Genomic DNA, 26987 nt, shown 5'->3' on the forward strand with positions numbered 1-26987 from the left:
AGGCAACTGGAATGAGAGTGCGTGCGTGCGTGTGAAACTACCCAAAATAATGAATGGTCTGTATGGGAATTTATAGCATGATGACTGATTGATCTATCCTGAATACTCAATAGCCTATAACACTCCTATCTTTCCTTCCGATTGGTTGTCTGACATAGACCCCCCCCTCCACGTCACACATTATTGGTCCAATTTATGCAACCTGAGTGACACATGATTTTATAGCAGACCTTGGACAAAGCCGGGGAGTAAACGCTTCTCTTCAAACTTTTGAGAATTTGCATTTCCACAAACATCTAGCATGGCCATCAAAACCACCCCTCTTCTTTTCCGGGCACTGGTTGAGATGTCTGAAGTACACTCTTCAAAAGTTATACGAGGAAATCCCAACAGAACAAATATCAGGTAAGTGCAAAAATGCCGGTGAGCGATCCTCCAGCATGTTTACGAAAACCGGCGGCGTGTAGGCTGTTTGGATCATTCACCAACTGTAGCCTGTGGCTTATTTATTTTTCACAATGGTTGAATAGAACGGCAATCATTTTTTTTAACATAAAATAATGTTTTAAATCTGAGACTAGGGTTTGCAGGGGGGCAGCAGAGAGGTAGATGATAAACTAACAAAATAAGAAAAAAAAGAAAATGTAGAGAATTTAGATGGATTTCCGGTTACAAATAAAGTTTGGTAAAATCCTGAGCTAATTTGGAACAAATAATAGTGCAGTACAATTGAACATGTTAAGAATTATGGAAGAAGAAAAAAATATCTAAATGGAGAAAGTTTCTATTGCGAAGTGACAAGATGCACATCTCGCGATTGTTAACGGTTTGTCCTATATTGGCGTACATTAGGCTACAGAATTAGAAAATGTCTGTTTATCTGAATGTCAGGCAGTAGGCTCCAAAATGTCTGTTTCTCTCCCCAGTAAGAGGCAGCCTACCTGTCTCCCAGACTCTGACCAGCAGAATCAATCATTCCTCTGTATTATGTTTAGAATACACATTTGAAGGGGGGGGGGGGCAGGAGATGTTCCCTCATGATGAAAGGGGGGGATGCATATCCGTGGGAAGTAGGGCCCCCTTAAAAACATATATTTAGGCCTTTACTACTCGTGTATTAGGGGTGCGATACAGCCATCTGCAGCTCACACCACCGCAAACATCTTCCCGTGGCAATGGGGGCATGAGTGAAAAAGTTCAGGAAGGACTGGCCTAGGTGACTATGTAGGGAAGGCTATCAATTTGGCTAGAAGTTGGGGGTTTCATTTGAAGCAGTGAGCTATTTTGTATGGCAATGTTTTTTTGAGCGGGCTAATGTGAGATGTTGAGTCACTTGAGTCACAGGACTGAGAGGGGAAGGGGGTCCCTCTGGCAGGTCTTCTAGGCTCCTACACACGGTGCAGTCAACATGCTCTGTTCATACCCCGCAGGTGTCTTACTTTATCCGACAAATTTGTCTGAGTTCAGTAACCATTTTAGATAGGCCTACTACATAGTGGAAGTTATAGAGCTCTTTGAAAGGGCTTGATCTGATCTCATTGTTTTTAAGTCTGGGATTTAAACACACAACCAGACTATTTTCACCAAATTGGGACAAAATAATTTAGATCGTCTTTGTTATGATACTTTAAAACTGTTATTTTTTTATTCTGGAGTTTGGAAAGATCTTTCCAATCTAAAAAAAAAAAATCACCACAGCAGGTGACTTAACCTATGTGAGCATAAGACCAGTATGCTTTACCAAAGATTAACACATTTTTCTCCCTCTTCTCCTCCCCCCAGACACCTGGGCAGCTGTGGGGCCCTGTCAGCACGGCGTGCCACCCTTCTGCTGTCCTCCCCCCTCCTCCGAACCACACCCTCCCGCAGCTTCATTAACCTGGCTGCCTCCATCACTGCCCGCAGGATGGATTACTCTGAGAGCCGCACACTAGGGTGAGACATTATCACACACACAACTCCTCTCTGCCCCTCTGTCTTGTCATCCCCTGTTGACCAGAGGTGATTCTAAAGCCCCACTTTCCTATTCTCAACTTCAATACCCTTCAGTTAACATGTGGTTGGATTGAAATAGACCGGCGCATATTGTATCTTTCCTATATCACAGTCCAATGTTTACTCCTGACTTATTATTTTTCAAGTGTACATGAGTAGTCCTTTGAGCATCTTCTTGATCCCCCTCTCCTTCCCCATCCAGGTACACTCCAGAGCAGATGTACAGTGTGGTGGCCAGTGTGGACCAGTACCAGCACTTTGTCCCTTGGTGTAAGAAGTCCCGGGTCGTGAAGGGAAGGAACGGGGATGTCCGGGCCCAGCTGGAGATTGGGTTCCCTCCCATCGTGGAGCGTTACACCTCGGAGGTCACGGTTGTCCCAAACCACCAAGTCAGGGTAAGCCCGGATAACATTGTACAACACGGTTTATAGCAAGGAGAGGGTAGACATCCTGTATCAATATGGAAATTGTGCCCTATTTAGAGTGCCTTCAGAAAGTATTCATACCCCTTGACTTATTCCACATTTTGTTACAATCTGAATTCAAAACGGATAAAAATAATAATTCTTACCCATCTACACAGAATACCCCATAATAACAAAGTGAAAACATGATATTTTTGCAAATTGATAAATTATATATTTCTGTATTTCATTTTTATGTCAACATATGTTAGAATCGTTTTTGGCAGTGATTACAGCTGTGAGTCTTTCTGGGTAAATCTAAGAGCTTTGCACACCTGGATTGTACAATATTTGCACATTATTTTTTTTAATTCTTCAAGCTCTGTCAAGTTGGTTGTTGATCATTGCTAGACAGCCATTTCCAAGTTTTGCCATAGATTTTCAAGCCGATTTTTAAGTCAAACTGTAACTCTGCCGCTCAGGAATATTCACTGTCTTCTTTGGCCTTGCGTTTTATGCTATTGTCATGCTGAATTTTGTGAATTTTTTTCTGTGTCTGTTGGGAAGCAGACAACCAGGTTTTCCTGTAGGATTTTGTCTGTGCTTAGCTCTATTCTGTTTATTTTTTATCCTAAACAACTCACTAGTCCTTGCCAATGACAAGCATACTCATAACATAATGCAGCCACCACCATGCTTGAAAATATGTAGAGTAGTTCACAGTGATGTGTTATGTTTTGGGGCAAACACAACCCTTTGTATTCAGGACATAAAATTGATTTCTTTGCCACTTTTTGCAGTTTTACTTTAGTGCCTTATTGCAAACAGGATGCAAGTTTTGGAATATTTTATTTTGTACAGGCTTCCTTATTTTTACTCTGTCAATTATGTTAATATTGTGGAGTAACTACACTGTTGTTGATCCATTGTCTGTTTTCTCCTATCACAGCCATTAAACTCTCTGTTTTAATGTCACCATTAGACTCATGGTGAAATCCCTGAGCGGTTCTCTTCCTCTCTGGCAACTGAGTTAGGAAGGACACCTGTATCTTTGTATTGTAAAAATGTATCACTAGCCACTTTAAACAATGCCACTTAATATAATGTTCACAAACCCTACATTACTCATCTCATATGTATATGATACTCTATCATCTACTGCATCTTGCCATCTTTATGTAATACATGTATCACTAGCCACTTTAAACTATGCTTATGCCTTTAAACTTAAACTTTAAACTTAAACTATGCCACTTTATGTTTATATACCCTACATTACTCATCTCATATGGATATACTGTACTCTATACCATCTACTGCATCTTGCCTATGCCGTTCTGTACCATCACTCATTCATATATCTTTATGTACATATTCTTTATCCCTTTACACTTGTGTGTATAAGGTAGTAGTTGTGGAATTGTTAGGTTAGATTACTCGTTGGTTATTACTGCATTGTCGGAACTAGAAGCACAAGCATTTCGCTACACTCGCATTAACATCTGCTAACCATGTGTATGTGACAAATAACATTTGATTTGATACGTCATCCAAAATGTAATTAATAACAAAACCATGCTCAAAGGGATATTCAATGTCTGCTTATTTTTATTTTTTTACCCATCTACCAATAGGTTCCCTTAAACACTATGGCACACAGTGAGTCCATGCAACTAATGTGACTTGTTTAGCAACATTTTTACTCCTGAACTTATTTAGGCTTGCTGTAACAAAGGGGTTGAATACTTATTGACTCAAGACATTTCAGCTTTACGTTTTTATAAATTTGTACACATTTCTAAACTTAATTCTACTTTGACATTATGGGGTTTTGTGTGTGTTGGCCAGTGACACAATCCCAATGTAATTCATTTTAAATTCAGGCTGTAACACAACAAAATGTGGAAACAGTCAAGGGGTGTGTACTTTCTGAAGGCATATCATGTGAGATTTCAGTACTGTAATTTGTGGGATTCAAATGTACTATGGGACTGGCTGAATGGGTTAAATCGTCTGTAATACATTGATTAGATCCTCCTAGGGGATAAATACTAAATAGTTTTTTTTGATCACCTAGCTGCTAACATTGTGCTCCTACGTCCATAGAGCAAGGATTAGAGAGGCTTTGTCTGGGGCCATGTCCTGGACAAGAGCAGTGTGTAATGAGTGTGCGTGTTGTCTCACAGGCCGTGTGTACAGACGGATCCCTCTTCAGCCACCTGGAGACGATATGGAGGTTTGCACCTGCAGCCGAGGACCAACCAGACTCCTGCAACATCAACTTCCATGTGAGTACCACCATTTTGTCCACCAGCACAGTTCACTTTCAGTTGGTGTCAGCCTGAGACCTTAAAGTCAGCAAGGTCAGATAATAGCCCACTGAAGTACACGTCATCTTAGTGTAGTTAACATTTATGAATGTTACGTCGGTGTTCACGCGAACATGAGTGATTACTAATGAACTTAAGGGCTTGAGATCAAATTGCCTGCCAGGGGGCTAGTTTTACACCAGGCCTTGCACTTCTCTCAACCTATAAAGATACTTTTTTTGGAAGGAAGAAGTTGAGTAAAGGCAATTTAGGTTTTATTTATATCCAGTAGTTGTTAGTGTTCCTAGCCTCTTCACATAGCTGACCAGAGAGGTCATAGGGATATCTCTCCCTCTCTACTCCCTGTCAGGAACTTCGTGACCCAGATATTGGGACAGGTTACCTGTAGTGGGAGATGGAGACTGTCTTTTGGACGGCCTCATTTAAGAAAGGCCTTAGGATGACTTGGCAGGAATAATGAATAGTGCGGAATGGAATGAGTTCATTGTCTGTCTGTCAGCCAGCCATTAAATCAGGAATTGATAGGTGAGAATTATCGGTTAATTGAATGATTAGAATATTCCACCCTGAAACATATAATTGTATGGAAGTGATTAGAATGTATAAAATCATAATCAGTAAATGTGTAGTCTAGTCAGACTTAGGGTAAAGACAACATGTCTTTATGGTATTTTAAACACAGACTGTCTGAGCTTGGTGCCGACCTGACTAGAGATTTGGGAGAGAACAGGGAGTACGTGTCAAGGACAAGGTCACTAATCTCTGTCGGCTGGGTAGCAGGACATGTGTGTGCATCTGTTTGTGCGTATGGTTGTGTGAATGTGTGGGCGTGAAGTCAGTATAAAATGAATTGTTTTGTATTCTTGACTTTAGAACGTGCCCGTGAATAAACCTTTGACTGTTTTAGCTGGGCCTCCGTCTGTTTCATTCGACCAGGATCTTACAAATTCTGGTTTTCAGACTGAGTAATGTAATTAAATTGGGTTATGTACCTTGAGAACAAAATTCTCTTAACAGGAATACAGATGGTGGTCCCTCATTTTGGGTATGAGCACTGTTTTCAAAGGAAACAATATTCCTCAGATGGATAGGTAAACTTGTGTCAGCAGCATGGAATTTGAGTGTACTTATTATTTCCTCCCCTTCACTCTTCAGGTATCCTTCGAGTTCAGGTCCCCGCTGCACTCCCAGCTGGCCACCCTGTTCTTTGACAAGGTGGTGAAGCAGATGGTGAACGCCTTTGAGTCGAGGGCAGCCAAGCTATATGGGGGCCACCGCGGTCCCCTCCAGGAGGTGCCAACAAGGAGGCGAGCAGCATGAGAAGACCCCTACCTGGCCCCTCACTCACCGACACATGGACTAAGTCTCACTCCCTACCACCCTCACCACCACCTGAAAACCCTCACCACCACCTGAAACCCCTCACCACTCAATTTCAACATGGAATGCCTTCTGCAAGAGACTGGGTCTTCTCTTTTGGATTTTGTTGTGTACACAAAAGCACCTATTTATTTGCATTACAGAAACTTGAATTTACTTGAATGTACATACTATTTTTTATTTGGGATGGAAGTGGATGTTTGTTGTTCAAATGTTCATGTTTGAAAGGGACCTTCTATACGTTACAGAAGATGAAGTGACTCCTTTGCGGTGTTCAAAAACATCTGAGCGGTCAGCTTTTTCTTCTGACACTAATGCAACTTTTTTGGTGTGTGACTGGAAAATTAAAAAGCTCATATTTTGATAAACTCTTTGTGCCTCATGCATTTATCTTGAATGTGTTGTCAACTGCGTGTCTTCTGTTCATTGTTGATTACGGTAATCGTCAAGATGGAGCTAGGTTAAAGTTGGTAGAATTACAGATGTGTAGAAAGTCTTGTTTCAACAGCCAAGAGAACAACTTGGCTCCAGTAAGAGAAAGTTGTCCTGTAGTAAACCTGTTCCATCAGGACAGTTCCAGGAAGGCACATGACTTGAGAATTAGTTGTGTAAGAGCCAGGAAGGAACACAACACAAAACACCTGAAGACTGATTTTAAACTGACCTGACACTTTTTAGGCTATTTGCCAAGAGATGAATGACAATCATTTGAATTTAAACCCTGTAGCATATTCACTGGCTTACTGGTGCTCTTCCATGCTGTCCCTAGGAGGGGTGGGTTGAGTCGCTGACGTGGTCTTCCTGTCTGGGTTTGCGCCCCCCCCTCCCTTGGGTTGTGCCGTGGCAGAGATCTTTGTGGGCTATACTCGGCCTTGTCTCAGGATGGTAAGTTGGTGGCTGAAGATATCCCTCTAGTGGTGCGGGGTCTGTGCTTTGGCAAAGTGTGTGGGGTTATATCCTGCCTGTTTGGCCCTGTCCGGGGGTATCATCGGATGGGGCCACAGTGTCTCCTGACCCCTCCTGTCTCAGCCTCCAGTATTTATGCTGCAGTAGTTTGTGTCGGGGGGCTAGGGTCAGTCTGTTATATCTGAGTATTTCTCCTGTCTTATTCGGTGTCCTGTGTGAATTTAAGTATGCTCTCTCTAATTCTCTCTTTCTTTCTCTCTCTCGGAGGACCTGAGCCCTAGGACCATGACTCAGGACTACCTGGCATGATGACTCCTTGCTGTCCCCAGTCCACCTGGCCGTGCTGCTGCTCCAGTTTCAACTGTTCTGCATGCGGCTATGGAACCCTGACCTGTTCACCGGACGTGCTACCTGTCCCAGACCTGCTGTTTTCAACTCTCTAGAGACAGCAGGAGCGGTAGAGATACTCTCAATGATCGGCTATGAAAAGCCAACTGACATATACTCCTGAGGTGCTGACTTGTTGCACCCTCGACAACTACTGTGATTATTATTATTTGACCATGCTGGTCATTTATGAACATTTGAACATCTTGGCCATGTTCTGTTATAATCTCCACCCGGCACAGCTAGAAGAGGACTGGCCACCCCTCATAGCCTGGTTCCTCTCTAGGTTTCTTCCTAGGTTTTGGCCTTTCTAGGGAGTTTTTCCTAGCCACCGTGCTTCTACACCTGCATTGCTTGCTGTTTGGGGTTTTAGGCTGGGTTTCTGTACAGCACTTTGATATATCAGCTGATGTAAGAAGGGCTATATAAATTTGATTTTGCAATGTTAAAACACTATTGGCATAATTTGATGGATTGATTTAGTTAATAAACAATCTGACCTAGTCCACCTCGGGGTTTAAGTGACACCTTTATGACCCCCCCAACCTAGAAGCCTTGTCTCCCGACAGGGATGCATGACCAAAATAAGTGTAGTGATGGCCTTACCCATTCATTCTCTCATAACTGGTTCAAACAACATTATGTAGGTCTACAGTATCAATTACTTCCCTGTTATAATCCACTTTTCTCAGCCGATATGTGTTATATCAAGCCACTGAAAAAGCCAAACATTGACTTCTCTTCCTCCAATGAATAGGTTGCTTTCTAGTGGACATAATGAATAGCTGAATAGGCTATTGGCCATTGTATTGATCATGAGGTATTCATTTAGAAAGATGACGCATTTATAGTTTTTCCTTGATTGCTTGAACATGTGTCCAAACAAATCACTCTACCTTTCCTTTGCCCTCGGCCTCTCAAGCCAATGTATGCTTGATGTGGATTTGTGGTCGGAGGCTCTGACACAACTGTGGAGCCTCTGGGGGCATGCCGTATAGCTCCGCATTGACATGATTCATTGATGGTAGGTGGGGGCGAGAGTTCCTGTATAAACACAAACTCACTTCCTTTGACAACTTCCATCACAACAGCTCTTGCTCAGCTGCTCTGCTTCTCTAAGCGCAAGAAGTATGAATGCCCTGACTTCTGCAGAGGCTGTATCGCAGTAAATGCTGTACGGGCCAATGCAGACATTGGACTGACCATGTAGCTAGCACCTTTTACTTGGTCCATTGTTGGTAAACAGCAACTCAGAGGTGACCTCTTTTATGCATGAATAACAGGTGCTGGCATGGTCAACGACGTCAGTGTTGGCCGTACAGCACTTACTGTCATGTGGCCTCCTCACAAGTCAGAGCAAACCTACTTTTTGCGCTTCACAGAGCAGAGCTGTTCTGAAGGAAGCTGTCAAGGAAGTGAGTTTGTGTGAATACAGGACCTCACACCCCCACCTACCATCAACCAATCGTGTCAATGCAGAGTTAAAAGGAGCTTTTACAAAATTTGAGAGGCGCACAGCGATGCAGTACTTTATTTGGCCTCTGCATGGTGTCACACCCTCCATATAAAGCATCCGACCACACTTTTAAGCTTAAATTGTCTTCAAGGACTGATTGAATAATTGTGCAAAGAAGTTTTGCACACGTGCAGAAGAGGTTCACATTCATGGTAGTAATTTGTATCAGCTGTGACCAAATGTTTTATTTTTGTTTAGTCATGATTTACTCAACTGACTTTTCCATCTTTTGTAAAGAGTTGTGCTTAGTGTTTTGCAAAAATGTGCTGAGCATTTGCACTGTGTGTGAAAGCAATGACTACTGTTGTGCTCATTAGGTTATGATGGAGATCAAGTGGACCCCAGTTTCGTTCAAAGTGTTTTAGCAATCAAGAAAAACTGTAACTGGAGGAAGACAATGGGTTATCAGAATGTCACGCCCATTTGCTCACCTGCCCAAAACCTGAAGGACCAGTAAGTACTGTAAAAAAAAAAAAAAGTGTTTAGAACATCTCAGAAAAATTTAATAGTTCCTACTTCCTGATAGCATATTTATAAAGACTAGGCTGAGAAACAACACAGAACTGTACTTCAGGAAAGGTTTCAGAAGAACATGAGTTTGAGAATGAATTGTATTGCAGTCTTTTTTTCTGCCACTATGCTGCTGTCTATCTCTCTCTCAGGGAGACCACAGCAATGAATGCTACCCATCTGACACTGGTTCTCTGGTTAACGAATTTAGAGGAGAGAAACTAGGAGTCACGTGGGAGAAACTGCGACTCATGGAGACCCGGTTACAAACCAGTGAGAATGAAGTGGAGGAGCTGAAGAGACTAACTGGAGGTAATATAGCACTTTTCAGGTGTCACCAACCTCCTATCCACCCATTGCTTCTGTATATTACAGGGATTATCCTATATTTAACTTTCTAACAGCCTCTCATCTCTCTCAGGTGGCCTTCTCCGCAACTCTCCGGGAGACGGGCACAGGGGACACTGGACCTTTCACCACTCCCATTCCCCTGCAGTACAAGGTCTTCTCAAACACCGGCAGCTCCTACAACCCTGCCACAGGTACTAGATATTCTGTGTGTTGCATCATGTGTTGTGTTTAGAAACTAAGCTATGTCCCTACAGGTATCTTCACTGCCACAGTCAAAGGAATGTACTACTTCCGTTTCATGATGAACAACCTGAACACCCCTCCTAATTCTGTGGTGTGCTTGACAAAGAATGGCCAGAGGCTGGTGTCTGTCTGGGACACTGTAGGAACCGATGCCCGTGGCAGCGACGCAGTGGTCATTCCTCTGGAGGTGGGAGATGATGTCTATGTTGAGTTACAGGCTAACAGGCTGGTCTATGACGACGCCATGTACTGCAGCGGCTTCCTGCTCTTCCCCATGTAAACATGGAACACATTTCAACAGCTAATTGGTTGAAATTACTTTATTTTTTATATAAGGGTTGTATTCAATCCGTATCGCAGAAGTTCCGCGTTGTAGCCCGATTGACATTTAAAGGCAATGTCAGTGGCAACTGCATTTACAGCAAACCGGCTCAATTGGAAATCACCTTTAAAATTTCAAGCACACTCAGCGCAGAGTTTCGGCGTAATGGATTGAATCCAGCCCTTAAATTAGTAGACATAAAATAGTAATCTGTAGCACACAGTGGGGTTACAATGCTGTGGAATTATGCTTCCTGTCTTTTGTCACACTTTCCACAAGGCTGGTGTTCCACCACAAGACCAACTCTTTTTCAAAAGAATATGCTGTCATCTGGTGGACATAACTGTAAAAATAAAAATCCATTGGTCTTAGAGGCAACTGGGAAACTGGGTTCACTGGGGAAAATAAATGATTCCAAATTCATAGCGGTTACAATACATGCACATTAAACTTGCATCTGGCAAATGTTTAACAACCATACTTGGTGCAAAAAGATTCCTTTACTATTAAGACACTTACTCTATTGACAGTCTTAATTCACAGGATTATTATTTTCAAACCCGTACGCATGTCCAAAATAACTAGCAGGACTTAGAGGTTTTCAATCAGAAATCAAAGAGTTGTTTCACAAGAGCCGTAATGTACAGAGTTTAGTGGCTACACAACATTATCTGGAATGTTTGAAAGACATTTCACAAATATGGGCGTCTGAATTTCTGCACATCTGCTTGTTTGTGTTTCAATACGTATTCACAGTTCTGAACAAACCTATTCCTTTACTATGAGTTTGGCTGAACACAGTGCCTTCCCCTGGTCGTTGGTGGCCCTACAGGTGTAAACATCCGAGTCCTCTGGCCCAACTTGGACCAGGACCAGGGTGCAGAGCCCATCCTCTTCATACTCTATCTGCACCCGGGATGACTCCTCCAGAGGCTCCTCACCCCTCAACCACACCACCTCTGGGTCAGGATACCCTGAAAGGAAAGGTCAGAGGGGTGAGAGAGGAAACATCCAATGACAAGAGCTGAGGAATGGAATGTGGTTACACACTTGAACTAAAAAGCTTAACGTGTATTACACAGCAGGATGTGGCCTTGAGCAAGGGACTTAGTAAGGCATGATTGCTCTTAATCAATGTCCAACTTTAAAACAAAGCATTTAAAATCTTTACAAGCCCCAGCTGAACGTGTAATTCGGTCAACCAAACATGTCTAATAAAGCGATCGAGATGGAAGCTGTTCGTAGTGTAATGCGGTGTATAGGTAGGTACCTGTGAGGTGACAGGAGAGGCGGGCGGTGGAGCCCTGGGAGGCAGTCTGGTCCGTTGGGGTCAGGGAGAACTGGGGCACCCCCTGGAGTTTGACCTCTAGAGACTGCAGGGCCTGCTCTGCCTCAGGACTCAGGGGGCTGTCTGTCAGGGGTCAGACAGCAGGGTCAAGGCTCACAGAGTCCATAGCCTGGTCAGCCAGACTGAGGACAAGTCAACCAATGGTATGCGTGGCGCTCATCTGGTTGACAGGTCTAACAGGGTCATATATCACTAGGGGCGCAACTTTGGTTTTAGAAGTGGGTTTGCATGGTACTAAAGCACATCGTTGCCTCATTTTGTATCACATTCCAACTATTAAACTGTGGGGGACAAAAATGCAATTTCAGAATGAAAAGTTGCACCTCTGTATATCACATGAGGAATGGTAGGGTTATGAGAAACTGACATGGTTTGTATTGGGTATGGCAGGTTTTGGAAGTATGGAGGGAGGTCTCACCTTCTGCAGGGGTGGTGGCAGTGCCAGGCCCATCGGCTTTAGACAGCAGAGCCATCCTCTTCAGCGCCAGCAGGGCTTTCCCTGTTTTCTACAGGAGATACACAGAGAGGCTTCAGTCAGTTTCACACCAACTGGGGGATGATGAAATGTAGTAAAATACAAAGTGTCCTCCTGGTGGGGAACCCACTACCTACCTTCCACTTCTGCTTGGCGAGGTACCTCTTCATCTTCTCCTTGGAGAGACACTTGGTGATGCTGGGGTCGGCTAAGATGGGCTCAGCTATCCAGGAGTGGACCAGAGCCTCCTCACAGGATATCCTGCGCCTGGTTGGGGACAGATAGAGAGGGTTAGAGGACAGATGGGCGGTTAGAAGGGAGACAGAGCTAGGCTCATCCATAGACAGTCACTCAGAGACTATATATTGGTACAGGTATATGGAATATGGTGTTGTCCCAGACCTTGGTTCCTTGTTGAGCAGGGAGCTGATGAAGTCTTTGGCCTGGTCAGTGATCTCGTCGAAGCTCTCCTCGTCAAACTCCCACTGAGCACCAGTCACCAAGGCCAGGGTCTCGGCCTCACTGTTACCCTGGAAGGGAGACTCACCACTCAGTCTGAACACACGCATGCAGACACACGCATTTCAACTTGATATGAGCAATAGCAATGTATGGCCACTAGGTGGCAGAAAAGCTCAATTTTGTCAAGCCCTGTTGTAGGCAGAGAAGAATGTCTAATTGAGAATGAATGAAATAGAAAATTGCCTTAGTACTCACAATATATAGCAGATGACTCCAATGCTCCACATGTCTGTAGCTAAGCTAACAGGCTCATAGCCAATCACCTCTGGAGCCACAAACTCTGGTGTCCCGTGCATCACCTTCAGGGGAGTGGAGGGGTCTGGAGGACAGACAACACCTCAGGGTAATGAGGATGCATCCCAAACGACACCCTATTCCCTACATAGTGCACTAATTTTGACCAGGGCCTTTTTCAACACAGCCCTATGGGCCCTGATCAAAAGTTATTCCCTAAATAGGTAATAGGGTACCATTTAAGACACAGCCCATATATATATATATATATATATCACAGTGAACACAGAGGCAGACATTCACTTTCCAGGTGTTGCAATGCAAACCAACAATGTTTCCAAAACCTGCAACACCCTTGGCTCTGTCACTCAGCCAGCCCCACACTCACCCAGCTTGCTGGCCAGGCCAAAGTCAATGATCTTGATGTGCGTGCCAGTGTGGTCAACACACACTATGTTTTCAGGCTTCAGGTCCAGGTGGATGATGTTCTTCTGGTGCATGTAGCCCATCCCCTCCACGATCTGCTGCATGTAGTGCACACTGGCCGGCTCCGTGTGCACAAAGCTGTCGTCCACTATACGCTCAAACAGCTCACCGCCGCCAATGCTGCACACATACACAAACAATCACAGGATCAATAAGGTTGTATTTTCAATTTGATTCAATCCAACTCAATTCAAATGAACTCCATTCACATTAGTGACTGCGGACGTCATGCATTTACTTCTACAGGGCTCTATGGCTTCCACTGCCATGCATTGTGGTCAATGGTTGTATTGTGGTCAATGGTTGTATTGTGGTCAATGGTTGTTGTCTAGATTCTATACATACAACTCCATGACCATGACCATCTCTGGCTTGAGATCATAGGCCCCCAGACACTGGACCAGTTTGGGGTGGTGCAGGAAGTTCATCAGCTCGATCTCTTTACGGGCCGCCTCCCTCTCCTTGGCCCGCCGGCCCTTGTAGAACTTTCCGGCACACACATGGCCCGTCTCCTTGTGAGTCAGTTTGAACACCTGGCCAAACTTCCCCCTGTGGAGTGTCACAGGGGATCGACGTCATTAACGAGAACATGTGGTTTGCTTGCTCCTCTTTAGGTGTTTTTCACAGTAATGAAAGAAGTTGTAGTGGTAGTGTAGTAATAGATTTTTCATAGGCTACAGATTAGTGATAGTGACCCATTTTGGATTGGCTGTAGGTGTGGAGTTACTATAATGGGTTATAGTGGGCTGGTATAGTAGGGTAGAGGGAGCACTACAGTAGATCACCATAAGCCATATAAAGTGTTTTTAAGCTCTCAACATGTTTTGTCTAAAAGTTGTGACACTGATTTCAGTTCATGTTGAAGCCTGCTTTCCGCCATTGAAATGAATGGGGGATACAACCAGCTTTATAGTTGATGAAGTAGGAATGATAGCAAAAGGTGTGTTGAAGGCATCTATATTGAGTCAGTCTGCACATTTGAAAGTTGTTTTGGTGTCGGTAGCTTTTACGGTTTTGGCCCTACAGGTGGCAGGGGAAGTATGGCCGGGGAAGATTAAGTATGGCCGTAGTTTAACTGCTTTACACACACTAATATAGTTGCTTTGCAATGGATTGATGAGACTCTTTTGTCCCTACAAATCAGAATCAGTCTATGATCACATGAATGTGTGTAGGGGGGTGGGCAAACATTGTCTCGAGGGCCACATCTGGATTTAAAAATTCAACAAAGGGACCCGCGATTTGTTTGTCAAAATAAATTTGCGGGCCAGAAAAATGGCAGTTATATCGGTCCATTATAATTTCTACAAACTTTATATCTAGTTTTAGATGTTCAAGAGTCGCCCGGAGTGTTGTTTTTAACCTATAATAATCAATTTCCCCCCAAAATGTATAAATACTCAAACCTCCCGCTGGCTGGATTGAATGGCCTCGTGGGATGGATCTGTATTTTGCCCACCCCTGCTATAGGTATACATAGACACACAGAGCTGTGAACCCCATGGACCATAATGCAATGGTAATCGGTGCCAAACCGTCTGTATAACCATGGCTCCAGAACAACTTTCTCCATCTGGAGATCTGAGATAGAGATCTGACCTAGATCTGCCCAGGAATGTAAAGGAAGGATTGCTGTCTCGGAGTTATCCCTGACCATGTGACCTGACCAGGAAAAACTCTGGAGGTTTCACTAGGGATTTCCTGGTCAGGTCATGGTCAGGAAAAAAACCTGTGTCCTAACTACAGTACTAGAATTAAAAGACTATATTCTATGGTCCTAACCACTAAATCACTTGTACAGTATAAAGGCAGAGAGTTGTCTGAGTTCAGAGGAGGGAGAGCTAGGTGTTAGTAGAGATACATACATGTGTAAAAGATATGATAGAGTGAGTGGGTCAGAAAATTAAACCACATCCCTTATTCTGACTAAACGGAGATGATCAGGGTTGCTACATGCCTGTTTGAACACTTCTCTCTCCTCTATGCTCTGTGACGCACTATTCCCCTCTCTGTTGACTGAACCAACAAGTGTTTTTGTCAAGGCCAGATCAGCTATGTCTTTGACATTTCAGAAGGGAGGGAACATTTTTTTTCACTTGAAAAACATTGTGAACAAGAGCTGGCATGAAACAAGATAGTGAGTGTCCCTTATCTAGATGAACAGACATCTTTGTTCATGCCAACCTACCAGAGGATAAGAGAGGTTATCGCTAACCTGCTGATCTGGTGGCAGTGAGTTTAACTCATTTTGTTATCTACACTGCATTACACACAGGCATGTGTGTGTTTTGTGTCATGCTTCATGGCAGATACTCACACTCCCAGTTTCTCCAGTACATTGTAGTGATCGGTGACCTTGTGGGTGGAGTCGATGGTGACGTCCTCATATGTCCGAAGAGACTCCTCTTGTGGCTCAGCTACAGATCACACACAGAGACAGACATGTGAGCTGTCAGTCATCAGATAGGCTGCATCAAACGACGCACCTAATGATACAAATCTATAGGAAACAGATTGATTGAGTTGAAAAGTCTTGTTGAGGCCTCCCGGGTGGCGCAGTGGTCTAGGGCACTGCATCGCAGTGCTAACTGCGCCACCAGAGTCTCTGGGTTCGCGCCCAGGCTCTGTCGCAGCCGGCCGCGACCGGGAGGGCCGTGGGGCGACGCACAATTGGCATAGCGTCATCCGGGTTAGGGAGGGTTTGGCCGGTAGGGATATCCTTGTCTCATCGCGCTCCAGCGACTCCTGTGGCGGGCCGGGCGCAGTGCGCGCTAACCAAGGGGGCCAGGTACACGGTGTTTCCTCCGACACATTGGTGCGGCTGGCTTCCGGGTTGGAGGCGCGCTGTGTTAAGAAGCAGTGCGGCTTGGTTGGGTTGTGCTTCGGAGGACGCATGGCTTTCGACCTTCGTCTCTCCCGAGCCCGTACGGGAGTTGTAGCGATGAGACAAGATAGTAATTACTAGCGATTGGATACCACGAAAATTGGGGAGAAAATGGGATAAAAAAAAAAAAAAAAAAAAAACAAGCTTGATTGAAAAGACAAACAAGCTTGATTAACATTTTACATTTGCGTAATTTAGACACCGACATGGCTCACCTATCTGCTCCATCTTGATAAGCTGAGACTCCTCACTGGGCTCGCTCACCCCCACCACGTTGTAGGCCCTCACCCGGAAGCAGTACTCTCCCTGAGGCTCAAGCCCGGAGCGCACCTTGTAAGAAGTACTCTTGCAATGGGCTGTGAGCTCACTCCAGCCCCCAGACTCGGCGGGGCCTTTTCTCCTCACCTCCACCACGTAGCCCAGGACAGCACTGCCTCCGTCGTAGCAGGGCCCAGACCAGGACAGGACCAAACAGAGAGGAGAGACAGAGAGGAGAGACACCACGGGGCTGGAGGCTGGGGACTGGGGCCGCTCTGGGACCAGGAAGACACGGTACAGGTTACAAACAGGTTCGGCACAAAAACACACAAAGCACAGAAATACTTTGCAAGTGTTATTTACCTATGACAGAAAGAGCGAGGGTGTGCTGCGCCGAGCTCTTGCGGTCTCGTACTACAACGGTGTAGCGCCCTGAGTGCTCAGGTCCTGGCTCTGCGATCACCAACGTACTGCTCTGATCACTGCTCTCTACCCACAACTCAGACCCATCTACAACCTACAGAGAGAGAGAGAGTCACACAAAAAAGACAAACTGTACACTCACACGCTCAGAAGGCTAGTGATACTTGTTTACTCTTTAGAAAATATTATTGGTACCGGTTCTTTATTGCGTATCCAACAGGACACCACAGGGGGACATCCACCGAACACACACGTCAGACGGGCTGTCTCTCCTAGCCGTGCCTCAATGTGGGACGGGGGATCCTTAAACTGCAACGAGGCTGTGAAAGACAGGGTAAAACAAGATTTGACTAGAGTCCACTAGAGGCCACAATAATTATTTGTTTACAAAACATTATTAACTGCGTGTGAGAACTGTGTGTGTTTTTGTACATGTAAGTGTTATGGTGTGTGTATGAGTGGTTCTGTTTGTTTGTACGGCTGTTGTGTTCGTGTGTATGGGTTTATGTGTGCGGGTCTCCAGGCGGGTTCTCATGACCAAACACAGATGACATACCACACAAGTAGCAGCGGTCCTTATGAAACCAACAGAATCCAACAACCACAAACGCCTACACACACCAGTCCATAACATGGTCAAGCATACAGACCAAACATTCATTTTCAATGTAAATGAATTGCCAATACTGTTATCAAGTATGCTGGAGATAGAAATGGTTAGATATCATTTATAACCAGGTACAGATGACTTCCTTATAACCCTGACATTACATTGGAGAAATCCTTTTAAGAGCAAAGCCCCAAAGGGCTTTGTGGACACAGCCTCTTTCTGGTCAGTAGTCAAATCAGTATGACAGTATGGTACATTTGACTAAAACCACTGTGATATAGCTGCACTCCTGTTTTAATTGGTGTGAGTGTATAAAGCACTTTCTCTTTGAGACAGAAGGACTGACACCACAAAACCTCCCATGGAATGCATTCAACTGATGCCCGTCTAGCCTAACAAATAGCCCTATTTAAAATCACTCCATTTCAAATTGAATAAAATTATTCATTTACTGGCCTACTTGTAAACAACTTTCTTCTTTCTTACACACAGATTAGAGGGCAACTGATAAGACTGGACAGCCAGCATACATTCAATTATGACAAATCAGATTCTGGGCAATCCACTGAACGATGTAAACCTACACCATCGAATGACAAAGTTACAGGTTATCTACACAAAAGTATGCAATTAAGTCAGGGATGGGCAACTGGTGACCCGTGTGAACTATACATCCTCTTAGGATTCTACCTGGTAACACCATTACCAAGTTCATACACAATAACACTCTAGCCGTACCCAGAGCAAAGTCCCTCACTACAGCAGCACAATACACACTGACAAAACAGAAGAGTACAAAGGGTCAAACTAAATGTGTAGCTCTAGTATCGGAGGCTGGACGTAAATATGATTCAAAAGCGGTGGGTTGATATAAACACAATAGATGAAAGCAAGGACAACAACTGGAAATGTTAGACAGAATAAATGCATTGAAGGAGAGACAGGTGCAGCTCTTGGCTTGTTCACAGAGGAAGGGAGAGAGAGAGACTAGTGTGTATCTTACCTGTCCCCGAGCTGGCTCTCTTCTTTGGCGTGACTTCTGTGGAGACTGGTGGAACTGGAACGGAGGTGATGTGAGATGAGATCACAGGTGCAGGTAGTTAGTGATAGGGGTGTGGGAGGGCGTGGCTAAGCTCTCTCTGGACCATAAACAAAGATTGTCTATTATATTGATTACTATATCTATTACATGTCCTCAAATATGGAAGGCAGGCGAGATCAAGTCAGACAATTCTAGCCAATGAGAGGGCAGATACGCGTGTGAACACCAGGCCATAGAGATAGAAGGCTCATATTTTTATCTGTGTCATTATAGTGTCTGTGACAGCATGGGCTTCTCCATTTTAAAGTAGTCCATTTCCTTCATCATTGGCTGATTGCTCCCAACTCATAGGAATCTCCACCCAGTTGACTAGTTTAAAATGTTGGAAGCCCTCAATGGCAACGTCCATGTTAAAATGGGTTATATCAATGATGAGTTCTTTATCTCTATGACAACAGGAACAACTCCAATATAAAGTATTTTTGGGGTAAGTTGCCGAAAATGACACGTGTCCACTTATCAGAGCATTCGTAACAACCTAACAATTGCAAAACTTCTATTCGATCATATAAGCCTCACGTAGCAAATTAACAATTACAGCTTCTGTTGACAAAATGGTCTGAATACCAGCATACTAAATAGTATGCGAAAAAAATTATATTTTATAGTATGTGAAATTTCGTCATCTAATGCGCGATTGCGTTGACTCTTGTCATTCGTTCATTTTGGTACAGCAGATCAATTTATCTGATGATCAGTTGTTGTCAAACACATGAGTTGGAAAAGACGAGTTCATGTTTTTATTTATTTAACTAGGCAAGTCAGTTAAGAACCAGTTCTTATTTTCAATGACAGGAACAGTGGGTTAACTGCCTTGTTCAGGGGCAGAACAACAGATTTTTACCTTGTCAGCTCGGGGATTTGATCTTGCAACCTTTCGGTTACTAGTCCAACGCTCTAACCACTAGGCTACCTGCCTACTAGTTGAAACGCCAAAAAATGACTATGCAGTTTTAGTATGTAGTATGCTAGTATGGATATTTGGACACACCCACTGTCTCTAGGTTTAACTATGCTACAGTGGATTGTATCTTCCCCTACATGGTGCTGGACAGAGAGCAGTGAGAGAGCGGATCAAAGCAGCATTGTAATACAGAACAAGGGAAACGGTACAAAGGCTGGATGAGACTTCCATGCAGACACTCTGTTGTTGAACTAAGCATTGATTGGTTGAAGTGATTAATGCCAAATATGACTGATGTGGTTCATCTGAATGAAGAGAAAATAACCAGGTATCCATAATAACCCATAGTGTGCTGGACAGAAAGCATATTTATGTCTTTGGAAATGAGCCACAAGTAAATGTAGCATTTTTTCAGAAATAACCTTGCGTGCGAGTTGTATACAATATGAAATAGATATACACTGAGTGTCCAAAACATTAAGAACACCTGCTCTTTCCATGACATAGACTGACCAGGTGAATCCAGGTGAAGGCTATGATCCCTTATTGATGTCACTAAGGGATCATTGAGACATGGATTGTGTATGTGCCATTCAGAGGGTGAATGGGCAACACAACATATTTGAGTGCGTTTGAACGGGGTATGGTAGTAGGTGCCAGGCGCACAAGTTTGAATGTGTCAAGAACTACAACACTGCTGGGTTTTTCACGCTCAACAGTTTCCCGCATGTATCAAGAATGATCCACCACCCAAAGGACATCCAGTTAACTTGACACAACTGTGGAAAGCCTTTGAGTCAACATGGGCCAGCATCTCTGTGGAACGCTTTCAAAACCTTGTAGAGCCCATGCCCCAACAAACTAAGGCAGTTCTGAGAGCAAAAGGGGGTGCAACTCAATTTTAGGAAGGTGTTCCTAATGTTTTGTACACTCAGGGTATAAGAGATGGTCTATAATGAGTTCATGTTTTACCTTTTCGGGGTCCTCCTGGGCTCAGGGTGTTAGAGCTTATTGGGGAGCTGGATTGTCTGAAGACACTGTCATTGTTGGATGACAGAAGTAACTTTGAGCCTCTGTTTTCCATAATGTTGTTGTTGAGGGGAGGGGTAGTGTGTGAAGTTGCGTTCAGGACTCCGCAGATAGTCTCAAAGTCTGCATGGTTTCCATCAGGGGACAATTTCAGTTTCCCGTAACAAAAGTGACAAAAGAAAAAAAACACAACATCAGAATCTAAACTATTACTAAACTATTAACCCTTTGTGTTGTTGGTGTTCATGCTAAATAAAGCCACCGGCTGTATCATCTGAGCCAGTGGCACACTGCAGTTTCGCTGATCTGTGTGTGGTACGCCAGTGATCTGAGCTCACTTCAGCATTGTGTGTGTGTGTGTGTTGTCTTACCTCTCACACACACAGCTGCGCTGCTGGAGGTCTTGCCCGCTCGGTTCTCTGCCACACATGTGTAGGCGCCCGCGTCCTCGGGTAGGCATTCCCTCACCACCAGCCTAGTCTCACTGCCATCGAAGAGGGGCTCCCCAAAAAACACCGCCTCACCTGCCCACGGGAACACCCATATACAGCAACATGAAACGCTCTCAGAGCTCGGGCCACTGACACTAGTCCTCAGCTTCAGTGTGTTCGTCTCAGAGAGGGTGAATGTGAAAGAGAGAGACCGGCATAAAGAGAGAAAAACTGAGTATGTGGGAGGGTGAACACCCACTACCCTGAAATGAAAATTGAATTAAGCCGTTAACGGAGGAGCGTGAGCAGTATCACTTGAAAGTAGTTTCTTATCCTTCTAACGTGGTGATATATAAAGAACTAAAAAACATCACAAGGTAGTACTAATTTGTGCTTTTTATTTACCTTGCTGTTTGGGCGTTCAAGTCCATTTGGCAATGGATATAAAATGTCACAGTGGAAATTGATTTTAATGAAGACATTTTTTATTGTCTTAATGGCATAGAGCCAAACTGTGCAGGACATGGAGAAGCTCACCATTGTGCAGCCAGGACACACTGATTGGCTGACTTCCTGTGATAACCCCTCGGAGTGTGATGTCACTTCCTTCATCCGCCGAGCAGTCCTCCAATGGCTCTGTGAACAGGGGTGGATCCAGACCTTTAAGGGGGGTAGGTGTGGGGCATCTGTTCCCTGGATGAGATGGTGCAGGTGGGGTGAGAAACAGGGTAACAGGGGGTGAGTGGGACGGGGGTCAGGGGACACAGGGTATCATAAGACATTTGAAATTCATACAGCAAGCCATCTGTTCTATGACAGCCTGATAAGCAGGCTCCTATAGCTGTGTTGCTTTGGCACGTGAAACAACCACACGTACATATAACGTCTTTGTGCATGTGCTCTGAAGTTAATCAATCAACACTCAAATCAAACTTTATTGGTCACATGCGCCGAATACAACAAGTGTAGACCTCACCGTGAAATGCTTACTTACAAGCCCTTAACCAACCGTGTAGTTCAAGAAGAGTTAAGAAAATATTTACCAAATAAACTAAAGTTAAAAAAATAATCAAAAATAACAATAACGAGGCTATATACAGGGGGTACCGGTACCGAGTCAATGTGCGGAGGTACAGGTTAGTCGAGGTAATTTGTACATGTACTGAAGCACTTGGATACCGGTAGACCTACTAATTTGGGTGTTATTTGACCACTCTGTTTTCTCACCCTGGGGGAAAGCAACTGCTAAAACACTTTTGGTCAGCCTGCCGGCACTAACAGCGGGGTGTTCTGCCTGGCAGGTCATCTTGTATTACTGAACAACGTTTCATTATCGCTGCTTCTGTGTTTCTGTTCTTCCTCTTCTCTAATGTGCTAACCACATCTCTCATCTAGCAGAGTATTTATCAGCTCTCCCTGTTACAGGAAAGACTCCAGCATGCCTTGACACCTACTACATTGTCTACAACACAGACACAAATAGCCCAAACCCACACATGTATATTGGGAAAATAAGCCTGAACCAAAACATCTGCAACAAAAACACTGAGACACTTCCTCTGTGTTTCTCCACCAGACCACCAAATTAGTATAAAGACAGCAGTAGCACACAGCCAACATCTTGGCACTAAAACATCTCACAGTATCTAAATTGTAAATCTGTTTGTTATGCAACAACACATATTTATTGACAACAACTAAACTTTTATCTTTATTTTCATCTTAACATTGATCCCTGGCATTAATCTTCAGCCAGGTCCAACGGGATGACACTGTCTGCTTGCTGACAGCCACTAGCTTCTTCCTTGCCACTCCTTCAATGCTGAGCACCCCCTGGGTTCTCTAGAGTGATTGGCCTGCGAAGCTCCTGCAGCCGACCTCAACTGACAGATTCCAGGCTCTCCATCCATTCTGCTGACTCAAGGATGAGGGACTGGTATTTCTCGAGCTTCCACTCATGTGCCTCCTCTATCCTCTCCTCCCAGGGCACTGTGAGCTCGATGAGGACCACCTGTTTGGTCCTCTAAACCAGAGAACGATATCTGGTCTGAGGCTTGTGCTGGCTATCTTCTCTGGGAATTGGAGCTGCTTCTTGAAGTTGGCCCACATCTCCCAGTCACCTGCTGTGGCAAGGATCCCTTTGGTCCTTGTTCCCTTTGCTGCGCTCTCTCCTGAGGAAGTGGATGAAAAAGGGGTCCTAGGTGAGTTGTTTGGGCTTTCTCCTTGCTTGCTCCAGTCCCGCGGCCAGTCCCGAGTCAGTATTTGGTCATGCTGACACCTGAACTTTCCATTGGTCAGAGCTTCTTGTCCAGAGGACACGTGCTCTAGGTTGGCTGGTCATCCACATAGTGTGCAGCTGGGGCTCTCTGCCAACCCCCATGTGTGGAGGTTTGTTGGTGTGGGCAACACATCATACACAGAGAAAAGCAGAAACTTAATCCGCTGCCCTTCCATGTTCCAGATCTCTTGCCAGGTGAGTGCCCTCTCTTGCACGCTCTTCCAGCATGTCCAGCTGCCCTGTTTTTTCCTGACCTCGATCTCTGCCTGGCAAACACTCTCATCCTTGCTGTCCCGCAGCATCATAGCCTGACGTGCTTTTGTTGCCTTGTACTCCTCTACAAAAAAAAATTATTGGCAGCTGCAGCATGCTGTCTGAAGTCTTAGGACCGCCAGCCATCTCCTGAGGAAGTAGTTACTTTTCCTCTCTAGTGCCTCCACTGTTGAAAGAGGTACCTTATAGGCAAGCAGTGGCCAGAGGAGTCTGGGAAGTACCCTGTGTTGGTAGCCACATGCCTTAAACTTGCCTGGCAGGCCGCTCATCTTCAGAGATGTCATCCACGTGTCAGCTTGCAAGAGCATCTCCCTCACACTCTCTTTGTCATTGAGCTCGGCCCTGTACCAATTCCCCAGGCTGTTCACACTTCCCCAGGCTCTTCACACTTCCCCAGGCTCGAGGTGGACCACCTTGGTGCCTCTAGACCAGAGAACTTTAGCACTTCCCCAGGACCATAACCATCCTGACGGTGGGGATGGTCTCCTCTCCAATCTTGAATCGGTACCGTTCCTGGACACTTCCCCTTTTCAGGCTTGAACTCCATTCTGGACCATTTGGTGAGCGCTCTTCCAGAGCCTCCAAAATCCATCTGCCTTCTAGAACTGCCTTAGCCGTCACATCATCCATGAATGTAAAATAAAAATGTTAGCCCCCTCTAACGTCACGATATAATTCACACTCTGCTTACACGCCTCTTTTACTTTCAAGTGCGGATGGAACTGTCACAGTAGTGTCATCCTACACTACAGGTGTTTAGGATACTGCACTCTGAGAGAAACACAGTCACAAAACATGTACAAAGGAGGCTGAGGGCAGGGGGACTAAGGTTTGTTTCTCCAAACCCCTTCCTCAGGCTGTTCAAATCAAGAACCACAAGGCCTTTAAGTGCACACACAAACAACTGGGCATGTAGATTCCTGCACCCTTCACTCAGGTAATGGGCATGAAGCCAATGCTAATTAGGGCAATCTGAAAATACATGAAATACTGTACATGCTATGCGCTTTGATGGTGCACGTACAAGGAAGTAAACACAGTAAATCTCAAATATTTTGTTAGGTGGATGGCAGCGGACGTTTTGCACTGTAACTATAAGCAACGACAAAACAAAATCCAGTACTCAAGAAGTACAGAGTCCAAACACCAATACAATATGTTATCTACAATATCAAACTGGTAAGCAGAAACAAAACCAATAAATATCATTGTCATGTAAAACAAGCACATATACTGTCTGAAAATGAAAGAGAAATGCTTTGTCATGGTGTGTGGTTAGGGTTCACTCAGCTATGTAGTCTCTGGGATAAATGTCTGTTCTAACTTGTCTATTACTATGATGACCTGAACAACTAGAAAGCAATGTCAGTAGTTACACTCTTAGACCCGCCCCCCCATCACCACCACATACTACACCACTACACGCTGACAGACATTACGCACACACACTATCACACACAAACACACACTCTTACCTGTACTAAAGGCTGTGTCTATCCCAGTCCTAGTGGCAGTAGCAGAAGTCCTAGTAGCAGAAGTGGTACTGGTTGCCAAGATATTTTTTCCCTGCCCAGGGGAAGTGTTGGTGGGTCCGATGTACATCCTGAGGGTTGATACATAGCGCTTCTTGGAGCTGCTGTCACTGCTCATGTCCGGCTCCACAATGTCTCTGCATTCAACGCACAAACTTAAACAGTCATTTCCCAAGCCGCTTATCAAACATCCTCTCCCTCTCTCGGTCACTGTTGCTTCTCACACTCACAGCCAACTCATAGTTCAGTCATAGTTAGTCTCCTCCCTCATGCCCCTCTATCTCTTTCTCCCTTTCACTTTGTCCCTATCAGTGTGTCTGTGTATCTCTGTCCCCTTCTCACACACACCCACCCCCTATGCTCACTAACCCCACAGCTAATAGAAACACATACACACATATACAGAAAGAGAGAGATTATCCATACACAAACACAGCCAAAGGTTGCTTTGTCAAGTGTTTGATTTGTTCACATTCACCTGTCTTACTGTTTGAGTGCTCACTTATCAGTGTAGAGACTGAACTTTGGATGTGTGTGACATCTCTGTTACGTACTGTATGTATAATTTCACACCGGTGGGTGAGAGCATTGAACACAACAGCCACGCCCCCATAACAGTTAACATAAATCCCAGAGAGACAGCCACTATAAATCTTTCCACAGTGTGAGCCGTGTCCATGGTAACACAGACCGTAGAACAAGTGGCTGCTCCTGCAGCAACCAGCAGCTCTGCGTTCCCTTCCCTCCGGCTCAGTGGAGAAGAAGCCTTACAGTACATTTACTGTACACACTATGAGCATCCCTGGTAATAGTAGTCTGACCTATGTAGATCTAGGTCTAGTCAGTTAGTCAGTTCTCTCACACAGCACAGTACGCCACTACAGCACAACATGTCAACCCGGCGACAGTAAGTCTTGTGTTCCAGTCTTGTGAAGCAGTGTACTGCACTGGCACCAACAAATACACTAGATGTTTGTCCATCATAGTTCTTGAAACTGTTCACTGAACTGTTGATACCTTTACGGATAGAGTTACTTATTAATACCTAGCTTAATGCCTCTGCATCCCTCTCACACACAGAGCATTTGTGTTTCACTGCCCTGATTTTCAAGTACCATTATGCAGTGATACTGTAGTAGATCATTCACTCAATATCACTCTGCTCCCCTCACTTTCCATCCCTGCTCCAGCCCTCCCAAATTCCACATCATTAACCACACAGAACGACTGCCATGTTCAAGGTCTGTGATGAGATGGGCTGTTTGAGTTTCTGTAGAATCTGGGATAAGAACTATCAAAGCAAATACATTAGAGAGAGATTAGTTGTTTAGCTACCATGTTGTGATATAAGTACATGCTTGCTAGATTACACTTTGACGACCTAAGACGAATTGGAATTACACCGCTTGCAATGCATGTCATATTGCAACAACCCATTGGTTCAGTAACTGAACTAAAGCAGAGACTATGGATGGTCTGTATGTGTCAAGGTGCGCTGCTAGGAGGTGCATGCTAAACTACTCTGTTAACCATCACATTTCCACTAGAATGACAGCGCTGTAATAAAAACCGACCATGTGTACAGGCAGGTGGATTCCCTAGAATTCATTCTAGTGGGATCCACTAGGATTTAGACTTAAGACTTACAAGGTGAAAGTGAATGGCATTACTCAACACTGTGTCCTCAGTCCTCATAGATAAGGCTGTCTGTCGTTTTATTTCACAAGCCAACATGAGGATGAAGCTGAGACGCTTTACTAGAAGGACACTAAAGATTCCCAGGCTGGTCTAATAGACTAGATGTAACATAGTAAACGAAAATCCGGGACACTAAAATTAGTATGATTTGTTACG

General features: G+C 44.5%; 2 protein-coding genes across 3 annotated transcripts; one reads left to right on the plus strand and one right to left on the minus strand.

Annotated features, from left to right (window-relative positions):
• The first annotated feature begins 210 nt into the window (after positions 1 to 210).
• On the plus strand, positions 211 to 6480 carry LOC120034154 (coenzyme Q-binding protein COQ10 homolog, mitochondrial-like). Its single transcript, XM_038980604.1, has 5 exons — positions 211 to 405; positions 1783 to 1935; positions 2198 to 2390; positions 4586 to 4687; positions 5885 to 6480. The coding sequence occupies exons 1-5, from the start codon at positions 302 to 304 to the stop codon at positions 6047 to 6049; spliced, it is 717 nt and encodes a 238-aa protein (XP_038836532.1). The 5' UTR covers positions 211 to 301; the 3' UTR covers positions 6050 to 6480.
• Positions 6481 to 10327: 3847 nt separating this feature from the next.
• On the minus strand, positions 10328 to 25400 carry LOC120034069 (myosin light chain kinase, smooth muscle-like). Of its 2 annotated transcripts, XM_038980489.1 has the most exons (17): positions 25077 to 25400; positions 21588 to 21743; positions 20991 to 21143; positions 20563 to 20742; positions 18588 to 18641; positions 17170 to 17294; positions 16915 to 17068; positions 16509 to 16826; positions 15727 to 15826; positions 13755 to 13958; positions 13312 to 13529; positions 12885 to 13008; positions 12570 to 12722; positions 12305 to 12434; positions 12111 to 12198; positions 11615 to 11755; positions 10328 to 11318 (listed from the first exon to the last, which is right to left on the minus strand). In XM_038980489.1, the coding sequence occupies exons 1-17, from the start codon at positions 25249 to 25251 to the stop codon at positions 11113 to 11115; spliced, it is 2679 nt and encodes an 892-aa protein (XP_038836417.1). In that variant the 5' UTR covers positions 25252 to 25400; the 3' UTR covers positions 10328 to 11112. The 2 variants fall into 2 exon arrangements, with proteins under 2 accessions (XP_038836417.1, XP_038836418.1); XM_038980490.1 differs by lacking the exon at positions 13755 to 13958.
• Between the last annotated feature and the right edge of the window lie 1587 nt (positions 25401 to 26987).

Source organism: Salvelinus namaycush, chromosome 41 (genome assembly GCF_016432855.1).
Source record: "Salvelinus namaycush isolate Seneca chromosome 41, SaNama_1.0, whole genome shotgun sequence".
Taxonomy (NCBI): Eukaryota; Metazoa; Chordata; class Actinopteri; order Salmoniformes; family Salmonidae; genus Salvelinus; species Salvelinus namaycush.

Excerpts from the sequence above, each read along its gene's own strand:
- LOC120034069 (XM_038980489.1), bottom strand. The coding sequence starts at position 25,251 with ATGAGCAGTGACAGCAGCTCCAAGAAGCGCTATGTATCAACCCTCAGG. Across the intron at positions 20,743-20,990 it reads CGCAGCTGTGTGTGTGAGAG|ACTTTGAGACTATCTGCGGA; the intron begins GTAAGACAACAC and ends GAAACCATGCAG. Across the intron at positions 13,530-13,754 it reads ATGGTCATGGTCATGGAGTT|CATTGGCGGCGGTGAGCTGT; the intron begins GTATGTATAGAA and ends GTATGTGTGCAG.
- LOC120034154 (XM_038980604.1), top strand. The coding sequence starts at position 302 with ATGGCCATCAAAACCACCCCTCTTCTTTTCCGGGCACTGGTTGAGATG. Across the intron at positions 1,936-2,197 it reads TCTGAGAGCCGCACACTAGG|GTACACTCCAGAGCAGATGT; the intron begins GTGAGACATTAT and ends TTCCCCATCCAG. Across the intron at positions 2,391-4,585 it reads TCCCAAACCACCAAGTCAGG|GCCGTGTGTACAGACGGATC; the intron begins GTAAGCCCGGAT and ends GTTGTCTCACAG.